Here is a 26,722-nt window from a genome sequence, read left to right on the forward strand (position 1 = left end):
TAAAAAAAGTAAAGTAAAAAACAACAAAAAAAAACAACAACATGTGTACACTCATAAAATGGAGAAGCTATCCGAATTTTTGTACAAAAGTTAAATGAAGTTTAACTCTGTGCTTTAAGATGGCGCCGTTCCCGTTCTTATACTGTTTTGTTTGTTTGTTCTGTGTTTAGTCGTTCTCTTACAATCAGCTTTACCAGATACGAACTACTGGCCAGTTTTTGATTATTCAGATGCTTTGTCATATGTTTTGGTTGGAGCGGCAGTGGTTTGCATCATGGTGTCAACTGGGAAAACAAGACTGTGGACTATGTTTTTACATAACTGAAGGCTGATGTTCAGATGTAAAAACTTTGAAGAAAATGTGCACTCTTAATTTAGAGGCATTTAAACCATATTTTTCTCCCCGGTAGTTTTCTTCTTTTATTCTCATGAGTGTGTACGTGCCTACGGATATGTGTGCTAGCACCGCAATGCAACATCTGACTGAACAAATAACTGAAATTGAACAATGGTACCCGGACATTATTTTCATTATTCTTGGAGATTTTAACAAAGCAAATCTCTCCCGTAAACTGCCAAGATACAGACAGCATGTTACATGTCCCAGCAGAGACAGTAATATATTGGATCACTGTTACACAACAATTAAGGTTGCATACCACTCTGATCCATGTGCAGCTTTGGGGCTCTCTGATCACTGATTCATCTTATACCAACCTACAGGCAGAAACTGAAATTTGCTAAACCTGTATTAAGGACTGTTAAAAGATGGACTAATGAAGCAGAGCAGGATTTACAAGCCTGTTTTGACCTCACTGATTGGAGTGTTTTTGAAGCTGCTGCCACTGATCTGGACGAGCTCATGGAGACTGTATCATGTATAAACTCAATACTCAACTCACAGTATCACAAAGAACGAAATGTTGTTTCTGACAGACCAAGGGGCAAAACATTGACAAAACAACTATACACATGTGTTAATGACAACAGGGGCCTGTACCATGCAGCTAGATTAGCTGGCTAGCCAGGTAAGTTTCAGGTTAGTTTGCACCAATCCTGGGTTAAAAGTACCACGTAAGTGGCTTAGGTAGGAATTTAAAATAATAGTAATGCGAGAAATGTTAGAAGTGTAAAGATGAAGTGCTAGTGCACAATTGAAGTTGCCCAGAGCAAACAAAATACTGCTAAATAATGTGCATTTGCACAGTGCAGATATATGAAAACTGACCAATGTGCAGTTGTGCAGAAGTGTCTATAGTGCACAGCTAACTTAAAGTGCAAGTGCAAATATATGTGAAAGTCTTAACCAGGCCTGGAACAGACTAACAAAGGAAATCAGAGTGGCTCACCGGCCATCAGTATGGACTGGTCTGAAGAACATCACCTTGATCAACACATTTTCCCCACAGTCTGTGGAGAATCAACAACTGGCTGACGATCTTAAAATGTCTTGCTGTTGATTTGAAAAGGCCAGACTGACACCCAGCATCCACTCTGATCTGCACTTCACACATTCACCTACCCTCCCTGCAACCCCCCTCCTTCCCTCCCAAACCATTCAACCTGCCCTCAAGGTCAGGGGAGAGGATGTGAACCGGGCCTTCAGAAAGCAGAAATCTAAAAAGCTTTCAGGTCCAGACAGTGTTTCACCTGCCTGTCCTAATGTCTGTGCTGACCAATTGGCCCCCATCCTCACACATATCTTAAAGGTCACATATTGAACTCCTTTCTGGAGCTCCTTTCTCAGGAAGTCTGCTAAGAACAAGTCGATTTTGGCCTGTCTAATTAATATTCATGAGCCTATCTTCTGATTGGCCTGAGTGACGTACAGCCAGGCAAACCACAAGTAATTACGGGTCAGCAGATGCCAAAACACTAGCTGGAGGCAGCAAAACAAAGGGGAAACTGGAGGTGGCCCATTCAAACCAGCGCAGATTCAGCTACGTAAGGAGCTTAAAATATCATCTTGTTGTGATGTTGGGTGCCAGGATTTACATAATACAGCCTCAAATTAGAAATTTGATCGCATATCTGCTGCCACTGCCAGACAAATGACATCTGTAGTTAAACCGATAAATGAACGGAATTGAAAAAAAAAAAAAAACAGGAAATTTAAGTTTTGACAATATGGGACCTTTAAATCTCTGAAGCTAAGTGAAGTTCCCTGCTGCTTCAAACGCTTCACCATCATTCTGGTCACCAAAAAATCCAAACTCACTGGACATAATGACTACAGACCTGTCTGCTCACATGTCTGTGGTCATAAAGGACATCACTGAACCCTTGCTGGATCCTCTCCAATTTGCCTACAGAGCAAAAAGGTTTGTGGATGATGCAGTCAACATGGAACTGCATTACACCCTGCAACACCATGACAAAACTGGGAATTACACAAGGATCTTATTTGTGGTTTTCAGTTTGGCCTTCAATACCATCATGCCTGGCCTTCTCTCAGACAAAGGACCCAGCTCTCTGTGTCCACCTCCATTTGTCAGTGGATCACCAGCTTCCTGACAGACAGGCAGCAGCTAGTGAGGCTGGACGAACTCACATCCAGGATTCTCACGATCAGCACTGGTGCCCCTCAGGGATGTGTGCTCTCCCCACTACTCTTCTCCCTGTATACAAATGACTGCACTTCAAAGGACACCTCTGTCAATAGTTTGCAGACAACACTTCAGTCATTGGCCTCATCAAGGACAGAGACGAGTCTGCCTACAGACAGGAGGTTGAGCAGCTGGCTCTCTGGTGCAGTCTTAACAACCTGGAGCTAAACACTCTCAATGATAGTTGACTTCAGGAGGAACCCCCTGCACTCTCCCCACTCACCATCATGAACAGCACTGTGACTGCGGTGGAGTCATTCAGGTTCCTGGGCAACAGCATCTCTCAGGTCCTGAGGTGGGACAATCACGTTGACTCTATTGTGAAAAAAACCCTTGCTTTCAAAAGAGACTGTATTTCCTCTGCCAGCTGAGAAAGTTCAACTTGCCACAGGAGCTGCTGAAACAGTTCTACTCATCATTGAGTCTCCACTACAATGGACAGTCAGGACTGCTGATAGGATTATTGGTGCCCCTCTACCCAACTTCCAAAAACATTACATCTCCAGAGTGTAGAAAAAGGCTAAGGAAATCACTCTGGACCCCTCACACCAAGCACACTCTCTCTTTGAACTGTTGCCCTCTGGCCGGCTCCACAGAGGGCTGTGTAACAAAACAGCCAGATACAAGAACAGTTTTTTCCCCAGGTCATGTCGCACCTGAACACCACATAACATCTCACTACTGCACATCTGTAAATAGCGCATACAATGTGCACATTCACAGTTCTGTATATTGACATTTTTCCTTTTTCTGTATATTTTTATTACAACTGGTATTTATAATTTATTGTCTATTTTCTCATTTTATGTATGTCTGCACTTTGTTTGTATTTTCTTTACCAGAAACTCTTAACACCAATACAAATTCCTTGTGTGTGTGAACACACTTTGCAATAAAGCTCTTTCTGATTCTAAAAGTTAATTGTTTCTAAAAGAATAAAGAGTACCCCGCTATTTCCTACCAGTCACTGCAAATTCATTTGGGTCAGAGTAAGAAAATATTACTGGCATCTAATCATGCCATATTGCCTGTGGGATGTGTTCTCCCACACAGACAGACAGGTCATATTTTTCTGACATGATGAGCGCTTGATGAGTGCTCAAATCATTCTTTATTTTTGTTGATTATTTTGTCTCAGCTTTTGAACCTTTGTTTGTCGTTTTTTTTTTTATTTTTTTTTTACTTTGTTTCAGTTCATTCCAGTTTATGTTTTTAATCCATTAATTTTCATTCTTGTTTGACAACTCTGACAAAAGAAATGAAGGAGAACAAGGCCTTAAGTTGATTTATTAATGACTGTATCTAAGTTAAACACATACTGTATCTATAATGCATAATACTATCACTCTCAGATTTAGTTAAACTGACCTCTGTGTTTCGCTCCAGAGAGTTAATTTCTACAATCATTATGTTGGACTGGGCATGCTCACATACCTCCATCAGAGTCCACTTCATTGGGAAATGTATGGTCTGCCCGCATGAATTCACCAGATCCCAGCTGTCCATCACTGTCTGATGCTGTCCCAGAGAGGAACAGACTTTTCGCTTCTCTTACTTTTTTATGACTAAAATCAGCTCTTTTTCTACTGCTGTGAAAACACTGTGCTCTTTCTCTTTATTTATATTTTCAGGACACGTGAAGAAATATAATATAAGACCAAAATTTAAGCTGCTATTTATTGATAATCTTCCCCTCTGCTGAAGCTCTGAAATAAACTAAAGGTCATGGATCAAACATGTGTCATATTATATTTAAGAGCAGTGAAGTGGAAGATTTTTAGACAGTAACAAATGTGGGTCTGTTCATCTTCATCCTATCATCTCCTGAAAGAAAGAACTGGGCTGGAACATTATGAAGATAAGTTATGTAAACTTTTTGGTGAACAACAGACTTAAGAATGACTAGTCATTTCAAAAGGGTAGCCTGGGTAGCAAAACGGTAGACATTTCAGGTTCGCCCTTAAAAAAAATGAAAATCTCTTACTAGTAAATCTTTGAATTTGTAGTTTCTAGTAGAAAAATTCTGAAATTAAGATGCATTTACTAGATAAGCAACTAAATGAAGTGCATTTTGACTTTCAGACTCTAAATGTTTTTTATTTTGACATAAAAAAGATAAAAATAAAATAAGCAAGATAAGTCTCTTTTTGCAGTGCAGTAGGAGCTCGCAACAAAAATTTACCATCGGAAAGGTGAGGAGAACTATATTTAGAAAGCTAAGGAAACTGTGATCTAAGAGCAGCTCATCATGTCCCCATGAAAGGGCTCAAGGATAAACAGGTTCAACCTTTTAGCGAGGTACATGGGGACAACCTCTGCTGATCACCCTTTTAAAGCCACAATGAAGGATGAGAGCCTCCTTAAGAATTCATCAAGGCAGTTCTCTCCCCAATGACACGTGGCCATAAATGTTTGCTGCAGAGAGCACTCCAGACTGCTTAGTCTGGGTGAAGGTCACTCACATGGAAATGTCAAATGTCTCTTCATTGGCATGCCTGAGACAATAAGAACCCTGTCTTGCTATAGCTCCACTTCATCAACGTCATTTAACAGCAATGACACTAATGAGCACTCATTTACTCCTTATTAAAGGTTTTATACCCATGTCATGTTAATAACTTTTAACAGGCAGATAATAGGCTGCTTTTAGACAGGGAAGGAGAGGTAGCGCAAGTGTATTTTGATTGATTTTTGTTGATATTTAGGTGGAGTGTGTGGGTAAACACATGATTGCCAAGATCAGAGTGACTTATGGTGCTGTGCATATTAAAACTAGAGTGTAGGAGTGCATTATTTTTGTGTTATTCATTAGAGAGGTCAGAGGTGGGCTTACCATTCTGAACATCTAAAATGTGGTGTTTGTCTAGGGTCCATCCTCCCATGTTTGAGGCGTCCAGTTCGTAACCTTGGAGGATGGCTGTTCTTTTCTCCCACAAGATCAGATCCAAACAGGACTCATACTCGAATCCCACAGACACTGGAAAGAGACAGATTGGTGTTATTCGTGTATGCAAATACACCCTATAAAAATCCTATCAAATACAGACTTCTTGAGAAGTGCTTGAGGAAGTAATCAATACAGACCAAGTCTAAATACCACATTAACAGGCATGCAGATAAATCATCATATAAGCATTAGGCTGATAAACCGCACTCGTTCCCAGGGCCTAATCAGATGTCCTACACAATATCAATTCATCTTTACTGCCGCTTGCCTGAACACTGCAGTGTCCCTATCATAACTTCGGTAAATCTCATAAGAGATCTTTGCTTCACCAGGTGCAAATTGTTTTAAATGTATAACTGTTTTCAGCCGAACATATTAAAAAAGCGACCTTATGTCCCCCCGAGAGAATCAATAAGCACACTGCTATTCGTAGGGCAAAAATTACCTGCTTAATGCAATTGGCAAAGCAAAGCCTGATGAGAAGGTGAAAGCCAATCAATACACATGAGACCTAGCTAACCTGTTTACAATTTTACACAGTTCACTTTGTAAAGGCAGAATGCATTTGATTTTGTGAAAAAAAAAACATGTATTTTGTGGTTCAACATCCTGTGACTTTGTTTATGTAAGGAGCTGAAAATAAACTAAGACACTGTCATTAGCTGCTGGCCATCTTTCTCAATGCTTAAGTGAAGAACAAAGCCACAGATTTGCCTTGACCTTACTCTCTGTGGTTTTGCTGATGGGTCATCATACAAGCTACAGAATACAGTCAGCATAAAAAATGCCACAGTGAAAAAATCCTGCTTCCTGTGCTATTGTTGTCCTTAATCATATCTCCTTTGTTTTCCATTTATAGTTCTTATTTGCATAGGTATATTTAAGGAGACATCCCATAATGCAACTGTCACAGTGGCACGGGCCATTAAGCACATCTACATTCTTGCATGTAACAAATTCAGGCTTTCTACAGAGGGTAATTCTATTATTCCTAGGGCTGTTGCGGTGAAGGAATTTCCCTTGTGGTAATTTTGAGTGGCTCAACGGCGCGGTACGTGGTGATAATACCGCATACAGTGCTATGGAGCCACTCAAAATTACCGCAAGGGAAATTCCTTCACCGCAACAGTCCTAGGAATAATAGAATTACCCTCTGTGTGTATGTGTTACGATATAACAAGGTCATATTCAGAAACCAATGAAACCGAAAACCAAAATAGTGTTGAAACAGAAGAGATTGACAAAATAACGATCCACATAACAGAACATAAACCTGACAGTAAGATTGTTTGGCTATTGTTAGCTATATGTATAACAGTTCATTCTGATCCTTGAATCCAACTGGACAAGAGACATTCTATTGGTATTTCCACCTGCGCACGTTCTAGACCGACTGTCAGTCAGTACAGTTAGATTGACTGTCTTTGATTGAGTCTTTAAACCGTTCATTTAACTACACGTTCAAAAGCGCTGATTCATTCAAAGAGAGAGATTATGAAAAAAGCTGTTGAAATAATTTTAACTGTGAGTGCCACGTTAGAAGGCTCAGCTGACCAATGCGTCAATAATAAGACGATTTGGTTTTCCTTGGACACGACAATCTATTTTCAAAAATATATATGACTCGCAAGTAATCACACATGCTAGGATGATGTCTCATTCATTGTCCGTTAAGGCTTGTTAAGTGCAAATCTACTGGTTTGCTTGTCAATAGCGCGATCGCAACAGCCCTAATCATTCCTTGACTCTGTGCATCTAGAAAAAAGGTATGTGATAGTGAGGTGGTTGTTTATAAGCTCAATAACACCAGCTGATTTAATATGAACTATTACAAAAGATGTACACATGCTGTTAGTTGTGAGGATTTGTGATACTGCATCAATTAACACTCAACAGAATTTTACAAAAAAATATATAATTGGATAAAAGTGAAAAACATTTCACATTTAATTGATTGAGTCAAAAAAATTAATAAAAAAAATTCTCTACGTTTACTCACCCACAGCCTCTGACAGGCCATAGACTCTTTGGTTGTATGCATCTGTTTTGTCCCAGATAAAGGTGTAGGACAGGTTGGGTTCTGCAGGGAACCACTTCTGAAAGAGGCGTCCCACCACTGCCACCATCAGATGCACCTTCATGAGGTTAAAGGGGATGGTGGCTTGGGTCATGGTCACTTTGAGCACTGGCCGGTAGCCAGCCGCCCGTGAACTCAAATACATCAGGTTTAGGTCGCTCCCTGGAATTGCAGTCTCCTCCTGAAGAACCTGCACATCAAAGAAAGAAAGAGGTGAAGATAAATGAAGATGGGGAGGGAAGGAGTGACTCGGGAGCATCTGGAAGAGGCATTAGAGCTAAGGATAAGGCCTCCGACTTTTCTTTCCGCAGGATTATAGCACATCTGTGCCTGTGTTTGCTCTGACCGCCATTTACTTGACATCTTCGATATGATGAGGGAGATTTTCAAGGGTGGAACATGCTTATATTTGCATCACTGTCAGAGGCTATTACTGTGCTGCATTCTATATGCTCAACCACGAGAAACAGTCAAAAGACATAGCAGTGTGGACCACAACTTGCAGTAGAACAGTTCAAACTGGATTGATTTCAGACTTTCAGACAGCTGGCCTGTCATGCCAGATGAAACGCAAGCGTGCAGTTAGCGGCATTTTAAGGTGCCCCTGGTGAGGAGTCACCAAAGTTCAGAGCATTAGTGCTAATTTCTCTCCCTCGTTGAGAAGCACAAAAGGAGCACAAGAGATGAGGAGCAGCTTGGATCAACAGAGAGATTCTGCATCACAGCTTTCTCCTCAAGTGCTTAATGAAAAGCCAGTCGAGCCACTGTGGAAAGACTGTAATCCCCCTGTCTTCCAGCTCATGGCATTGTCGAGTGTCCTACTGGGAGGGGACATTTGCTTTTCTCTGACACAGAGGACAAAAAGAGCCAGAGGGAATTTCTTTTCTTCTCTCTCTCTCTTTTTGGTTTGGATGCCGCTGCACTTTACTGGGGATCAGTAGAGGGGGCTAGATGGCTTTGGGAGAAACTCTGATATGCAGTCTGTGGTGGCAACAACAAAAAAAAAAAAAACAGGCAAACAGGAAACTAATAATAAGCGGGGGTTAAGATAAAAGGACCGCAAGTTAAGATTAAGTTTGATGGTTTCTGTCAATTATTCTGTCAATTTGAAGATTCAACACTGCCTCCCTTACACTAGCTGATGCCATCCCGCATGTGTTTATGCATAGCCTATGCTCACAGCTTTACTTAAGGGCGTCTATAAGCCACAATGCATTCATGCTATGCCCCCAGCCTCCCCTCTGTGAACTTTGATTACAGAGTCTGAGCTAATAACATGCTTTACTCCGCCTGCTATAAGCCCTTAATAAATGGCACCGCATGCACTGCCGTGTCTCTACGTGTGCAGCCATGTTATTCTTAGCTACGGGGCAAGGGCCATAAGTGCATATGGCTGCATTAAAGCAAAATATTTTCTCATTTGCCAAATGAAAGGGAAGATGAAAAAGGCTTTGAAAGTTCATTTGATACAGCCCATTAAATGCACAGTAATAAAGACCAGATTGAGTTTTATCATCAAGCATTTTTTTCACGGTAAGAAAAGGAAGCTAGTGTTTCTGTGAAAAGCCGAATCAATGCACTCTCATTACATATAGGTGTTATGCTTTAAAGGACATAGTAGTTATTGAAGCAAACACGCAAAGCATGATGGGAAATCATATACATCTTTCATTCACTAAATGTCTCATCTGATTTTCCACTGTCGCACTGAGGTTTTCTCTGGACGTGAAAACGTGCTGTTCTCCTTTAGCCAAATATAATTTTTTCCAGTCCCGCACAACGGCCAAGTGGAAGCAATATGCCTGCCCATTCGGTGTCACGGCCGCTAAACATTACGAGCGCTGGATGAGGGGGGCTGAGGAATGTCTGTTTGCCATTTATGTGTGACGCTCTGGGTAAAAAAAGACCTTGGAGGCCATTACAGCTGAGGTCCAAAAGCCCCATATTAAATGCTAACTTGGTTGGGTCTGATTGACCCTGTTTAGAGTTCCTCTCAAAGCACGCTGTAATTCAAATCAGGGCCCATCTGCTTTGATGAGTGGGGTTTCAGAGAGGGGACAGACGCCCGAGGAGAAACATGGGAAGAGGAGTGTGGCCTGTTACATATGCTGCCGACAATAAGGAAACAATTTTTCTCCTTCATGTCTCAGAGAAAACTCGTAAGACAGCATATGTGTTGGCCCTGAGTGCTTGCATTACAGGGGATGTTCCCCCTGCCACATGCCACAGAAAGGTAAGAATGGAAAAGCTGGGTTATAGTGGAAGGGATCAAAAACACATCTGGACACAAGGTAGAGTGGAAGAGAAAATACAGACAGGACAGCCAAGTTTTGGAAACCTTTTTGGGAACCTCTCAATCAAAAACAGCACTCACTTCACATGGCACAGAAAAACGTGAGTGAGGAATTCAATCTTGACTTTTATTTTGCCTTCCGTTTTATCATAACAGTTAGTTATAAAGGATCAGTTAACTCAAAAATGAGAACTCTGTCATTTAGGAAAGCCATATGAATGCCATTTAAGTTGTTACTGCTCATCTGTTGTTAACCGCATGAGTGAATCATTCATTCGATTCATTAAAGGAATTAAGATTGACTCATTTGCAAATGAAACATACCTAATTCTCATTTAGTTTCATTATATTTAAAAGAGTGGCTAAGATTTTTTTCACAAATAGTCACATGGGTTTTGAACAAGACGGTGAGAATAAAAGAGGAATTTTCATTTTTGAGTGAACTATTCCTTTAAGACCTTAAAATTGTTTTGTGCAGGACACAAACTAAGCATGCTTTTATATTTATCTCCCCAAAGACCCAGTGATTTATTTGCTCAGATGCAGGTCCAGTTTTCATTTTTACAGACAGGCAGCAAGAGGCTTGAGTCATTTTAACAGATTATGTAGGGGATTCCGTGTGCGGATTTGCACTATAAAAGGAACAAAAGGAGGGTGTGCAAAAGGATATAAAATGCTGACCAATATCGCCTCAATATGTGGGGTTGTGTTGAAGGCTGTAGTGATTTCTAGCTCTTGCCAGAACCACAATAAGATTCAAACTCTCCCCCTCCCCGAGTACTGCATGTTGGGTGCAGTTTGAGGGCAAGAACAGACTGTTTCCCCACACTGTCTTAGCACCATCACTGTTCTCAAAGCCTCATTCCTATGTGACTGACTGAACAGTGTGCAGAGTCATCTAGACTCATTGCACATTCATACTGGCTGCTGCCATATGATACCTTCTTCTTTGCATGTAAATAAATTACTATTCAGTGTCCAGCTGACCAACTGTTCCATTTACAATGGTGAATTAGCAATTTGGTGAAAAGGAAAAATCTGGACTGTTTTAGTTTTAGGGATCTGCATCACCCACATTGTACCATGTAATTTGGAAATCTCATATGCATCTGGGCTTAATGAGTACAACTGAGCATTACCTGTGTCTCTGGAATGATGGGGCCATTCTCGGGCGAGGATCGGAAGAAGGTGGAGAGTGGTGTGGCCACGATGAGAGGGCTGGGTCGAATGAAGCCGCTCAGGTCGCAGCTGGGGATGTCGTTTTCCTCCTTCTTCATAACCAGTGTGTCCATTACATAGAAGACATTCCACGGGATCCATACAGTACGGAATTGAGTGAGAAACGGCGCCCGTTCAAAGCTCAGCGTCAGTGATGCTCCACCATTGGCCAGAATGTCGAACCTGCAAAGATGAAACAGGAGTGTACTTATAAATTCCAGTATTTATTTTGTGCAGAAGTTTACAGAAATTCATATGAAAAAAAAAAAAAAAAAGAAAACAAAAAGACTGTCATATGCTCCTCATTAGCTATGCATAATATGCCGCTAATGTACTGTGGAGGTGATAGAGTGAGTAACTGAGATGAATTAGACATGAGAGCTGATGGCTAGGCCTGGTTTAATAGTCTATTGCTTTAACCTTCCTGATCCCAGTGCAGGTCTCCTCTGAGCCAAGTGTTTCTAAGAAGGCCCTTTCCATCCTGACACAGAGCATTGCCACAGTGAAAAATGCATGATAATGTGGCTAAGCCTTTTTATCATTGCATTTGTGTAAAAGCCAAATCTCTCCCTCAACTCTCTCTCTCCCTCTGTTGCCATGAGAGACTTATTAGAAAGGAAATGAGTCAGGAACTGAGCGTACTGTCCTATATTCCGATATTTTGCAAAGGCTGCAGGGGGAAAGCAAGATAGGGCGGAAAATATGCATGTAGATGCGTAAGAATTTGCTCACGTGTGTGCACACATACACAGACAAGAAAGCAGCTCTGAAGGTGAGGCTGCTGGTGATTGGTCTCCAACAGGGAATCAGAGTACCAGCTACGCATCTGTTAGAGTAAGTGGATGTGGAAGAGGTGTGGGCATGATTATCCACTGCCATTTTACGGTCTGCCCTGCTGTGATGTTCAAGTGCTGCAACAGCTGGCTGAGTGGGCTAATCTCGGACACACTGCCCCTATCTATAGCCTCCCCCTGCACTCGCTCTTTCAGGCTGGGTCTCCTCCCTCCAGTCCAAGCTCTTCTGTCATCATGTTTTCTATTAAACATATCTTTCTGGCAGCCTCTTTCTAACTCCTTTCTCCATCTAGCTCTGTGATGCACTGTCGGGGTCAAACTTCTCTTTCCTCAGTCGTACGTGTGCTCATGTGCTCTCTTTTCAATAAAAAAATAACAACTGTAGAAAAAATAAACATCACTCCAAAATTATGGAATTATGTAATTTTAAGCGATTATGATTTTTTGTTGTTCTGTAAGACATAAAAGATAATTTTTTAAGAATATCCTGGCCACTCTTTTCCAGATGTGCCCTATTTTAACGAACTAAGCGAATGGTCTAAAGTGACGTGATGTGACATACAGCTAAGTATGGTGACCCATACTCAGAATTCATGCTTTGCATTTAACCCATCCAAAGTGCACACACACAGCAGTGAACACACACCCAGAGCAGTGGGCAGCCATTTTTGGGGCATAAAGTGCAATAAACCAATCAGAGTCTCATCTCCCATTCCCTTTAAGAGCCATTTGCACTCGTGCCATGACGGTTTTGCTATTTACACGGTGGAATTTGCAAGTGCAAAGACAGAACTCGTCCGAAGAAAGGAAACGGAGCTGCCCGTGCTGAGCAAATAGGTAGCGTAATTCTGATACATACAATGACTATCGATTATGACATGTAAGCATTTTACACAATAATAATCTTTTGTATAGTAGTCCTTTAATTTGTAATATTTGCATGTTTGTGTGCTGCTGTGTTTCCCTATGTGTGTAATAAGCAGTGTGTATGCATGTTGTGGACCCGCCTGTACTAACATGCTCTTTAAATAACAAAGAAAACACATTGCGCCAGACTTTAGACCAGGTTTGAGTTGGTCAATGGCGCAGTCTATTTTAAGTTCCTCAAAATAGCAATGCACCAGAACACACCTTGTTTTCAGACTAGCACGCCCATGAGTGCACAAATGGGCGCAAATGCATTTGCCGTTTAAACAACGTTGCACAGGACGGAAAATTTAGAACTGAGTAGGACTGAAACTAGCAAAAACACTTGTGCCGGGTGTATGAATAAGAACGGCTGCTGTCAGGATCCAAAGGCACTGTTATGTGTTTTGGTCTATCTGATCACAAGTAAACAATGCTGAATACAGGTGTGAATGAGATATAAATATTAGTGACCCTTTAAAAATATATGTTTCTTTTCAGTGGTTTAGTTGTATATCCACATAAACAACAGGAGAAAACAGAGATATATGTATATAAATATATATACATTGAATACATTGAGAAATATAAAAGTAACTGACAAAAACAAATTAAAATATAATGTTAAAATAATACTGGTTTCAAAATGACAAAGTACTATAAAAGCAGTCTTGTGAGCTGCATTTCAAATATTCTGAAGCTATCTTAGATTTTTGTGATAAAATTGAAATTCAAGTCTGCACTAAAAATGTAAAGCTAAAAATCAAACTTGGCACCTTTTGATATGTTGCATCATGTCTGAAGTCAATGACACGTTTTGTGTGCCACAGAAGAAAGTAAGTCATACCTGTAAGGTAAATAATGAAAGAATTTTCATTTTTTTATTCAGCTGTTCCTTTAAAGACTTGAACTGACTCCATTCAGTCCACCAGCTGCCCCTAAAACACCTCTTCAGTGATTCTATCTTTAATTACACTGAATTCAATTCAATTGCAAACCTTATTTCATTTCCTCTCTGCTTGATTGCTGCCTTTCAAGCCAATCAACACTGACACATGACAGTACATGATGGCAGGTCCTAACAGTCCACTCTCCTTGAACAAAGATGTCTGCTTAAAGATCTTGCTGGTTACAGCTTTGAGGCCTTCATGATTGCGGTGCTGCTGCTCCTTAATAACACTGGGAATGGTTTAACAGTATGAGAGAGTGCGGCCCATTGGCTGATTGATTCCACCCTTGTAAATCCAATGCATTTTAAACAGGCCGTTTGCTAAAGCACTGCTTCCTGAAGCAATGCCTGACATTTTCATGAGCTGATTTTGGTAGATAAGACAGCACCCTATAAAACACATGCGCGCACACACAAACTGTTGTGGAGCCATAAGAGGTTGTATTCAATCAAAGTTTTCACACATTTATTTATGTTTTATGCATAAGTACTAAACATCACTAAACAGATGGTTTTGGTGACATCTGTACTCTTTGCTGTATCATGACATTCAGTCATTCAAGGACAGAAACACTATGGAATTGTGTATAGGATGCGTCCTCTTATGTTTTCAACCTACATGCCATCCTTCCGTGTGATGGTGAATCCGTGGTCTGGGTAGTGCACAAAGGACACGTTGACTCCAATCAGGGGCGTACCATCTGCAGTGAGCACCTGCCCTCTGATAATGGACACCAGGCTGTAAAACAAACACATGGTTGGTAAGAAACCCACACACACACACACTATTAATATGATTTACAGCATGACTGAACATGGATTCCCTAAGCTTTAAAATGTCTAATCCACTGTAAATAACTAGAAAGCACACAAAGTCTGTCTCTCTCACACTCTCTCTCTCTCACACACACACACACACACACACTCTCTATGCTTATTTATGTGACTCTTGTGCCCCCATCTCTATAGACAGTCATAATTCAGTCCCCTAAAGGCTCCAGTGGGATTCTTATGTCCTCAATTCCCAAGGCAGATTCTCTTCTGAGGAGCTTCATAAGGATCGATGCGGGCAAAGCTTTTGTTTGAAGAACTGTGACTTTGCCACAGAGGAATAAATATCTAAAAATACACAGAAATCTTGCATTATCAATAATTTTTTTTCAATAAGTGCTTCTCTTTCAAATAAAAAAATAAAAATAAAAAAACATAAATCAATAAAAAACAGCAAAGGGTGCAACAGAACAGAAGGGGTCACGACATATATTTATATATTAAAATATATGCAAATTTCCATATAGTAAATCAATTTCAATTAATTTAATATTAATTGGCATACCTAATTCAATTGCTTTTTTTTTTTTTTTATCAACGGATAGTCCTAACAAAATAACAAAGCCACCAAGTGAATTAGAGCTTGGGTTGTTTTGGGCAGAAAGTGACTTCACAGCAGTGTTGAGGCACGCCCTCACATTTATCGGCAAATTTTTTCAGGTCATTACTGTTTTTCTGGGGGCCTAATCAGCAGTGCAGCAGTGAATCAAAGTGTGGCATCACCCCTCACTTGGAGCTGGGATAAAAGAAGTGTAGAAATGACCCTAAGGTCACACGCACAGGTAAACATTCCATAAATAAGCTGCTGTTTCTCATGATGCGAGCGTAACTCAGAAATCCCATTTGCTTTGTGTGAGATAATAAAACAATAGTGTCCAGTGTTAGCTGCCACAGCCTGAGTGTCCTAAAAGCATGCTGTAATTCACCCTCCTCAGCGCTGTATTTCTGTCTCTTTTGCCCTGAACACCACACGTCACACTCGCTACTCACTCTGCATGTCTTTCACACGCTCTGAGGGCACCCTGACCACAAAACCAAGGTCACTATTGCTTACTCTCACTGCTATGAAGAAAGCAAAAAAAAATCTGTCAACTAAAAATAGAAACTCTTATTAACTAAAATAATAGATGCAACAAAAAAGTGAAATATATAAATACTATAAAACCATTATTAAACTATAAAAAAACCAACAACAACAATTTGATATATTTCACATAAACAAACAATTTTACAACCGATTTTTTTAAAGATCATACACTGCGTCTGAAGCTTTCCCTTTCTGTGCTTTCCTCTCTCTAAGAATAACCTTTCACAATTTTGCCACATCACAAGGATTATGGTACACGTCTACCAATGTGTCCAAGGTTATTCACTTCTTTCTTAAAGAGATCACACAGATATGCTCTTCTCTGGCCCGCTGACGCTCTCAGTGCTCCAGTTGTTTTCCATCCAAACCTCGCGCCTAAAACACCTTCCATTTTTGCCAAAATGCACCATGCAGAAGCTTAATCTGCTTAAAAGGCCCCTTAGTGCTGGGATGCATGTAGCAAAATAAAAACAAGACATTTTCATGTACACAGGCAGGGGTTTGCTGAGCCAGGCGTTCAAGTGAACGGACGGCTGAAGATGACATAGAAGAAACATCTGGCGAGAGGCTGCTGGGATATACAGGGTATGTGACAGATACTTAATTCTGGAAAAATTGAGGAGCTGGCACTTTTGCTCCAGTGGCGTATTGTTTTACAATGTTTATGCTGCGAATCAATAGGTAGTTACCCTGAGGAAACACACAAACAGCAACTGTTTCTTAGCGGGATTTTCTTTGAAACCTGTTTGACCCAGAAGGCAGAATGCGGCGATACATCTAACCAGATTCACAATATCAGCCTTTTTTCAGTCAGCCAAAATATATATCTGTGCCGTGTCCTTTTATCACCATTTGTCGTTTTCAGTCCAGGATGAAAACCTACAAATCAAACTGGACTTTACAATAAATACAAAAACCAGAGCCTGTAATGTTTACTCAAACATTTATAATATTTAGCAAGCGATTATTCTATTTTATCATGAGCTGGGAGGACGAGGGAGTCTAGTACACATGGTTTGCGTTACATTTAATGCCTGCCAAACGAACTTTCCAGCCAAAATGACCGATATTCGGTGCAGATGTGCCCCGCGTGGGTTTGTGCATTTATTTTTAAATCACATTAGTCTACACCTCCCTTTATCAGATCAGTCTTTATCTTGCCACAGAGGTACTTAAAGGTTTAATGTCCTCACATACGGGGCACCGGCATTGGGCCAATTAAACTCTTTGTTGTAGCTAATCGTGTTATCTGTCATGACCGAATCACAGTTGCCAAGCGATTTTTGAGAGTAATCAAGCTAACTTCAATGTTATTTCCATCTTAACAGAACATGTGCATTGAATTATGCATAGGAGGCAGGGGAAGAGATAAACAAACTGATCGTTGTTGCATTTTTATCACGTATCAGTCAGATTGAAATGTGACTGTGAGCATTTGTGATGTGATAAGTCAACCTCCTTTGTGCTCTTAATTCCAGTTTTCCATAGATATGAGTTTACTCACTCACTGAATATTCGTCAGACACAATAAAAAGGAAATTAAGTTAAAAGCACAAAAAAAAAAAGCGAAGAGGGACTTGAAATAGCAACAGGTGCTTAACTGACAGAGCAAAAGGAACGAGCAAGGTAAAACAGAGCCATGAAGGTAGCTGACCATGACAACTAGGAAATGATGATATCCATTTAAGCATACTGAGAGAAGTAACTTCGACAAACCCACACTCTGGATGTGACAACATAATTAATAGCACTGCTTATTCAAGCGGGCTGTTATCAGATCTAACATCTCTTTCCAATAACTGTGTCACATACACAATGCAAATCGAGCCGCATAATCTGTAAATTACACTTTAATGCAACTTCAGAAAATCATTCTCTCTGTAACCCGGGTCACACGGGTCTTATGAGGGTTTTTTTCAGTACATCTGTTTCCATGGCAACTGTATGAAGTCTTTAAGAGGGCCGTTAGGAGCAATTGTGGGGAGTCTTTTTTTTAATGGTGGTAATATGGTCTCTGGAAAGCAGAATATGCTTATCATATCTATATGCTTATCATCTGACATCAGGTCAGTCAATCAATTGCAGTTAATGAAATAATTAGACATGTGCAATCCATAAAATTTACATCATAAGCTTTCATGAACAAGTGCTGCTCTTCAATATTTTATTTAAATAAGTTTCAGCTAGGCCAGTCAGGTCAGTAGATCAGACCTTTTTCATTTGCGCTGCCAAAATTTCTACAGGCTTTACCACAATGATATATATATATATAAACCCTTTTATTTGGGATTTTCTGACAGCTATATTCAACTTTTGCTGGAAATGAAATGGCATATGGTGTGAACCATGACTGATTTGTTTATAATCTTCTTCTATTCCAGGATCTACGGAGAATCCCAATGATTCTTATAATCTGTCATCTACATGGATTACTTCATTGACTTTCTGAACTCTGCACAATAACATTCAATACATCGCAAAAAACCCAGTGGACTGGATTAAATACGTTTACATGATCAATGTAAGATGAAGTTCATCACTTGCCTGATAAAACCTGGGCCTCTGGGGCATCCTTATTGTTAAGCACTGATACACTTCTCACTATTTGAGAATTAATTTGCTCATTACAGCAGACGCAGCACACAGTCCTACCTTCTGTTAAAGGGTTGTCTCCGTTAATGACATGCGTGCTCTCTGGGCCAATGAGGAAGCTGATTTGCTGATAGAATGACTGGGCGGCTTGCTGTGGGCTTGTGGGTTGGTTCTGGCTGATGATGTCGATGGGGTCAGGAGAGCCGCGGCAGAAGGGCTGAGTCTGACACGAGCTCTGCAGGCAGCAGTCCGGATCCATACAGTCCACCAGGCCATCTGCACACAATCCACATCAAAAATATGAGGTGCTATGTGTTAAAAAGACTTATAGTATATCCTGTGTTCTGTCTCACCACTTCATACACCATCCACCCATTTGTTCTCTCTCCTTTAGGGTCAAAGACATGACTGCAATATCCTCTCTTGCTTCTTTCACATTGTCAAGCCTCTCTCTCTCGCCTCTGGCAGTAAACACCTGGTCAATGCTTTGTGTGGAAATGTGATCTGATCTCCCGCAGGTAAGTGCCATAAACCTCTGCCATCCGTCTTAGCAAGTTTATAAAAAGCCCTGTGTACATCTGGCACACCGTCACAGGGGAGTTGTTAAAGAACACATGTGCAAACACACACACACGCAAGCATGCGCTTTTGTTGTGCTAATCAGTATGAGACCAATTCTTTTTTGACTGCACCCTGAGCTGACACTGCTCTGGTGAGATCGAGACAGAGTGTCTGACTGTTTGTTTTGCCTTACGAGTGTCCCGGCACCCCCTGCCAAAAGCACCATGCAACTTCATGTGAGATCTGGACCTCTCGGAACTCTCACACTGCTTTAAATCCGGTCCACTATGGCCAAAGTCAACACGCACATGAAAAAATATCTCCAGAGAGCACAGAATCTGTTAACAGAGCTTGCTCAGGTCACAAAACAGAGGTCACGTAATGGGATCTGGACATGTATATGTATTTAAGGAGAAATGTATTCATTTTTTTTATGTTTGTTTAAATAAAGACCTTTATGTTCTCATCTTTTTACAGTACCTCTAGTCAAAGGAAGCCAAATTCAAAGAAATCTGCAATACCTGGCACGATTACTGTACGACTGAGAATATATCATAACCTTACTGTATATTTTTCTTTCCGCTTTGGAAAAACTTCAAAGCCTCTTGTCAGGCTTCCAGAGGACTGGAAATCCTTCAGATTTACGATGTTGCAGACCGCATTATCTCCAACTAGAAAAATAATCTCCTCAAATACTTTGGAATTGCGCTGTTTAAAGGTTCATGCATTTACCTCAGTGGAGAAGATTTCTAGACATTTTTGTGTGGAGCAAACCTCATACTGGATCTCAAGCGTGCACGGAACCCAACATGTACCAAAAAGTTCAGTATCCAAACACACAAGCCCTGAATGCAGGATCTTTGGAGAAAGATATACAGCCGCTCGCCCCTTGAGCAGGCCTGTCATTTTTGTTAAATGTAAGCAAAGAGAGATGCTCTGTTATTCATAGAGTCAGCCTCCCCTGATAAAACCTCCAGTAACCTCCAGACTCTAAGCTAACCTCTAGTTTTGAGACTTACTTGTCTTTGGTCTTAGGGTCATTTTTTAGTGTGCTATATTCTGATGGGCTGAAGGCTATAGGTTACCACAGTGAAAAACAGAATGACTCTTAGAAATCAAGATATGCTTGACATTTCTGTATGAGTGAACTGTTGTTCTTTTCTCTTTTTTTTTGCAGTAAAACAAAAGATTATGGGGGTGTTTTACAAGAAAATACGTGTAGTACATTTAGGTTTTACTACTTAAAAATTTGACATTTCATTCAATGTGTTACTTGCCATTTCTTTGTAACTGTTCGTAAAACTAACAGTTTCTGACGAGACAGTGTGTGTTTGGTGTGTTTAAAACCTGCCTAAAAACTTTATTAAGACTCTTATTGAAGGAAGAAGAAGTTACAATGTCAGTTGTTTCATGAACATTTAAATATGCACATTTTACTGATTCCACCAGGGTTACATCGTCAGCCTTATTATCATTGACAAATACTTATCTGATATTTACATATATAAATATATGTGTGATGCATCCCATTTCAATTTACTAACACTTATCCGTCCAATCACTGGTGACCTCACCTCCTTCATTGTCCTTCCCGTCTGCGCAGAGAGTTTCCATGGCAACGTCACAGCCGGCCCCTCTCCAGCCTGGTTGGCAGACACAATGCCAGCCATTCTGATCCAGTGTGCAGCGTCCATTACTGTTGCACAGACCTGGGCATCCCTCTGCGGAGACACACAGAGCCGTCATACTCTAGTACAGATGTGTGTGTTTTCAAATGTGTTTGAGACTAAGTCAAGTATGTGTGTCTTTTTATATTTATGTGACCATGTTCTCTTTGCAAGTTGTCATTAAAAATCATCATTCGTGGCCACAGTGCATCTTCGACTTGTGAAACACAAATGGTAACCCAAACAGAGATACACTGAGATCGTCGTGAATGAAAGTAAAGGATTAAAGGTGAACACAGACTGACGCTGGACTTCAAACAGGCCTAGTGAGATGCACAGAGGCTGTAGATTCACATGGATGTAACGGATGCTCTCTCTACACAACCGAGCAATTTAAAAGGGATGGCAGAAATTTGTGAGGAAATCAAGGTGAGACCCGGAAGGAAAAATAACTGATTGAAGAATCCAAATGAGAACCCATAAAAATGTATTTAAAGAAAATTCATTAAAAGAAAGAAAATTGAATTTAGAAGGAGAGATCAAAGGAAGAGGTTAAAGGTATAATAAATCAGCAGCGGCATCCATGTGAAGCTACGGCACACAGAGAATCCCAGTGGCATAAAGTATAGGGTGGACGTCTGAGCTGGCGAGAGAGTGTGTGCTTCCAGCGCTATACTTTCTGCCCAGGTCACATTCCGCCGGACGGAATCAGAGGAAAGCAAGAGAGGCCAGGGGAAGGGAAGGGGAGGATTGTGGGAGAAGCTAGGCTAACAAACACCAGGGGTCAGGCTGCGGGATGCATGGAGACAGGACCCACAGGATTTCCAAACAAAACTCAAGGACCACAGGTGCGTTTTGTGTGTGAGTGCATGTCAATAATTGTGTGTGGCTTGTTCAAGACAAACAATGATGAATTTGGCAGATATAAAGGACAACAATAAATACAGCGAGGAGACTAGAACATAGACACGCTGACATCGTGCTTCAAGACAAAAAAAATTGAAAGGAGGGAGAAAGGGAGGAAAGAAAGAAAGACACAGAGAGACAGCGGAGTGATTGCTTGTGACAGTCTCCCTGGGGCTTTGGTATGCATTACCTTTAAATCCTATCCTCTCTCCTATTATGGGGCCGGGAGGGAGGAAAATTCGGGAAAGAAAATGAACAAAAAAAATCTGAGCACTTGAGTCCAAGTGAAGGACGATTCAGAACACAAAAACACAGAAGGGAAAGAGAGAGTAAGGAAGCAAATGACCATAAAGAGGAGAAAAGGAAAGAGGGGCTTTGAGGAGGAGGAAGGCGAGATGTTGAAAGAAGAGTGGGAGCTGTTTCGACTTTGGCCGACTCCGTCTGGAGGATTGCCACGGCGTGTATATTGTGTTACTCAATGCATGAATAAATACCATACCGAGAAATGCTATGTGCCATGTCTGTTTAGCATTGTATGAGTGAGAAAATGAAAAGAAAAAGCAACATGGAATGTGATAATACACGATAAAAACAAGTGGGAAACATATTGAGGTTCGGAGTAAAAGTATCAAAGTAAGCCCGTAAGACTTTAAGAAACATCTTAATGTTTAAAAAAAAAGAGCCTTGTGAGAGTTGGCGGTCTGATGCACCATATGCTAGTTTGTGAGTCTGAAATCACACTTGGCTTAGCACTGATTTAGCCCTGTGAAATCATTTCCAAAAACACCTCAGTAACAGTAAACATGAATCTGCTAGTATCTCTTCACTTGGTCTCCATTTACACTATCAGCTCGCAGTTCATTGTAAAATAAACATGGCTGATCGGCATTTGCGTGCAGGTTTCTATTGTCTTAAAAATGAACTCCACTGCTGCTCTGAGACATGGAGGAGATGCTAAACTGCAGATGTGGAGCTGTGGTGATTTAGTTGGGGTGGGGGAATGTTCTGCTGAAGTTAGAACATTAGCCAAGGAGAGTGCTGAGGACATTCGATTGGATTTCTGACAGTCCAAAAAAAGAAGAGTCACAATAATAGCAGACACGCAGAGGAGAGAGAGAGAGAAGAGGTTATTAATACGCCATAAAAATGTCATAAAGACCTCAATCCGGGACACAAGAGCTCAAGGGAAAGAGAATGAGAGAGAAAAGAAGAAGAAAAGACACAGTACCTTGGACATACGTCTCCGGGTGAGCTTTACAGGGAGCAAGCAGAAGAAGAAAAAAAAAGGAGGAGAAAGGATGTTAAAAAAGTGTGAAAAGACAGTCAACCTGAAACACCCATACAGAAACGAAGAGTCTTTAAGCTCTGCTGGTTTAAAAAAAAAAGCATCTTTCTTCACTGCACAGATATTGAAAATGAGTAGAAATGCGGACTGACTTCTGTTGTCCCAAAGAAATATGTGAAGAATTATTGTTCAAAGGTGTAAATAAAACAAAAGATTACTGGAGCTCAAAATCAAAGAGACAAATAAAAACCGTTTCAGCCATTCTTCTTCTAAATTGTATGTTTAATTCAATGCACCTTTTCTTTGAAATCATTTGTGAAATTTACTGGAAATTCCTGAGACTGCACCAAACACACAAACACTGGAATAAATAATGCAAAAGCACATCCACCGAGTGGTCTTGGCATGGACTTCCATGGCTCTCAAAGACCACCTGTACCCCGCACAAACCTCTGTGACACCATTTATGGAATAGAATGAAAAACAACACCAGCAGAAAATGACTCACTCTTCCTGTTCAGTATTCACTAAACGCTCCCCTAAAACGTTTCTCAAATGTGTGACACTATCACTCATAATGCATAAATGAGTAAATAACATCATGGGATTTACAGTACTGATAGAAAAGGGGGCCTCACAGGCTAATTGGAAATTGCATCCTGATGATTGACATGTGGTCCAGGGATCCTGCAGTATGTTTGCTATTTCACGTTTCACATTGTCATCACATCAGGTCTATTATCCTTGAGCTCCTCAGTATGTGAGTGAAATATTATATGGCCCCGAGTGAGAAAAAAAAAAAAGTGTGTGTGTTGGTGGAATACTGTATGGATAAGCCCTGGATCATCTGCATGTGTGTATGCGAGCAATCATCTCCTTCCTGTGGCTAAATGGAATGATTTCTGACAAGGCTTTGGGAGAAACCCTGTGTGGCGTGTCATAACATTACATATACTAAGTCAGATCAAATCATCCTAAATAAAAGGTCAACCTTTAATTCAATCTTAACAACTCTGTTACGCCGAGGCTTCATTAGCTGGATTATGTTCTTAAGAAAGATACACTTACGTGTGAATGTAAGACGAGTGTGTGTGGTTGAGACTGATTGAGAGGTTTTGCGTGTGTGTGTGTGTATGTGTGTGAGAGCGTACTGATTAAATTCCTCAGTGTCTCGTTTCCACACACTCGCTGTTATGTCTGGGAGATCCAGAACTTAGACAGTTGTAGAAAACTGAGCGGTGGATCTACTCGCAGGTTATGAAAACACAAGCTAACGCATGCTCCGAAACTGGAAACTTGCCAGTGAGGGCAGCCAATTACTGGCTAATTACAACAAACTTTTGTTCATTTACATTGATGGTCCTGAGGGGAGACACAGAAAGAGAGAGTAAGTAAAGGAGGGATGGAGGGGAAGGGAAAAAAAAAGGCAATCATCCCTTTATGGACATCAATGCGTCATTATTTACGTGCACATTCAAAGAGCTCTGATTAAAGTGACATTAATCTGGAAACAATTATGCATCACGTCCAGCGTGGTTCAATCACTGTTCCTCCAAAGAGAAAAAGAGAGAGAGCCTATATTAATTTCCATTATCCTAATTGCGTTGCACAGCCACATGGTGGTATACATGCCCCCACAGCTGTGGGTATAGCTATTGTGACATAGGGGCCAAACATGTGTTTTAATCACGTTTGTGGGCACCTCAATCCATCCCCCAGAACTAATCAAATGTTAACAACATGTCAGCATTCTACCTGCCCGCCACCATAATGACAGGACAGAGCTGACCGCCGCCACCAGCAACACCATTCAGCAGACTGTGCGCCTAATTCCCGTTCCCTTTTTAGAGCCTGCTCGGATTAATGTGCTGTGAAAGGGCGTTTCATTAATTAGTGATTGAGATGATAAAGCGTGGAGAAAGATTTGTAGATGTACAGTGCGTGCTGTGTTTTTGCTTTAACCCTCCATCTATCTGACATGGTTTGACGCGAGGGGAGGATTGAGGGCATTGGAGATCAGGATGATTTAGTTGTGTGTTGGCGTGCTTGTGTGACTGTACTGTGCACTATTGATTTCTTTGTCTGTACGCACGTGTGCATGTGTGATAATAAATGGGAGGTTTTGAAGGACAGGCGCTTCAATACTGCGTAAAATGGAAGCTGTTTGTTTTCAACTGCACGTGAGGTACTCTATCAGTCAAAGTTTGGAATAATTAGTTTTTGAAAGAGCTCTCTTTTGATTAACTAGCATGCATTTTTTTTGGCCAAGAATAGGTTAAAAACAGTAATATTGTGAAACATTATTACAATTTAAAATAAATGCTTTCCATTTGAATAGGTTTTAAAATTTTCAGCAGCTATTACTCCAATCTTCAGTGTCAGGTTCTTCCGAAATCATTCTATTATGCTACTCATTTACCATTTGTGTAATTATTAATGTTGGTTAATCGATGTTGAAAACAGTTTTTTGCTGCTTAATATTTTTGTGGAAACTGTACTAAATTTTTTCCAGGTTCTTTGATAAATAGAAAGTTCACAAAACCCGCATTTATTTGAAATTTGTATGTTTTGTTCAATTTAATGCATCCTTGCTGAATAAAAGTGTATTTTTTTTATTGTACCACAGTTTTAATTCAGAGGTTAAGCAGCAAAAACATTTTTAGCACTGATCAGATTTAGTTTTTCTTGAGCACCAGATGAGCATACTGTATTAGAAGGATTTCTGACGGATCTTTAACACTGTTCCTGAAATAAATGGAATATATCACAATGCTCAATATGGCAAATGTTGGGGGGAAAAGTCCTGTCTTTAAATTAAAACCGCCAGTGACCAATACTTTTTTAACGTGCATGTCTATCAGCTGGACAAATCTAAAAACTATAGTTTTGTTGTCAGACTTTAGCTATAAAAGTAAATTTGTGATACTATGGTTGTCAGATTTTATTTTATGATTTGACATGAAATCCAACATTGGCAAGCAGTTTGGAGATTTCGGTCTCTCCTCATTCAGCTGGCATCACTACAAAATAGCTGCCTGGGGGCTGTACCAAAATGGCTGCTGAGTGAACGATCTGCTCCAATAAAGATTTTTGTGTCTTCACACAATAGTTCAATTTGCACACTTTTATAGCATATAAGTTTTACTAAATTATTTTGGATGTATTATGTGGCTACACACACATACACGCACATATACACACATAAAAGGGGCTCCTGCAGGGTTGATTGATGTGTGTGCACAGCTTGCTGTAATCCATGGCTTTCTCACAGTAAGAGTTGTGCTTCTGATGAATGATCTGGAAGGGCCCAAGGCCTAATGAAGCATACAAGTTTTAATAAAAAATCTCAAATGTCTGGCAGTGGAAGCCTCTGACAAGCCACACTTCACAAAAAAATCTTTTTTTTTAGTCATGAAGAGTTTTTAAAGAGCTATTACCAAGAAAATTTCCAAAGAAAATGGGCTCACATAAGTACGTTCCTGTTCCAGAATATGCACCATTTATTCACATTAAACATGCCAGCACTTTCATTTATCATGTTCCTAAACTTGTTTACTAAAGTGAATGCATGGGCTCAAAGGATGTAGAGAGAGAAATATACATCTTAGTAACAGGCTTTCGTTTAGTGAGTCTAACTGAACTAGCTAACTTAAACTAGTGTCATAGTAGTTATTTTCAGTGATGCAACTACTAACAGGGTTCTACATTTAAAATATGATTGGCTCTATTATCTGAAAGGTGTATTTCCATTCCTATAGATGTGATTTTATGTATGATTACTGCATGATCCAATAGCTAAATGCTACAAGTAGCTAGTGCTAAGATACACAAAAAGTACTAAATGTAGCTCAACCCACTAAACGAAGCATGCTCTGAGAAGTCCTGTTAACAACTTCCAGAAATAACCAGTAATCTAAAAAAGAGCATCTCAGTCTCTGACAAGAGAAAGTGCAGTTGGCAGAAAGTGTGTTTTGGGTCTCTGTGTCGTGAGAAATATTTCACA

The 26,722-nt window shown here is 40.4% G+C and overlaps 1 protein-coding gene across 1 annotated transcript in view; it reads right to left on the bottom strand.

Annotated features, from left to right (window-relative positions):
- The window catches only part of tenm3 (teneurin transmembrane protein 3), a 265,306-nt gene that overhangs the window by 32,908 nt on the left and 205,676 nt on the right, over window positions 1–26,722 (bottom strand). Inside the window, exons 14-19 of the mRNA XM_026260629.1 lie at window positions 20,436–20,582; window positions 18,351–18,576; window positions 14,410–14,529; window positions 11,063–11,324; window positions 7,553–7,820; window positions 5,440–5,583 (exon numbers count right to left, since the gene is read on the bottom strand). Of these exons, the coding sequence (XP_026116414.1) occupies window positions 5,440–5,583; window positions 7,553–7,820; window positions 11,063–11,324; window positions 14,410–14,529; window positions 18,351–18,576; window positions 20,436–20,582 (1,167 nt within the window). The remainder of the gene's footprint in view (window positions 1–5,439; window positions 5,584–7,552; window positions 7,821–11,062; window positions 11,325–14,409; window positions 14,530–18,350; window positions 18,577–20,435; window positions 20,583–26,722) is intronic.

The sequence above is a fragment of the Carassius auratus genome, unplaced genomic scaffold (assembly GCF_003368295.1).
Source record: "Carassius auratus strain Wakin unplaced genomic scaffold, ASM336829v1 scaf_tig00215565, whole genome shotgun sequence".
In the NCBI taxonomy this organism is placed as follows: domain Eukaryota; kingdom Metazoa; phylum Chordata; class Actinopteri; order Cypriniformes; family Cyprinidae; genus Carassius; species Carassius auratus.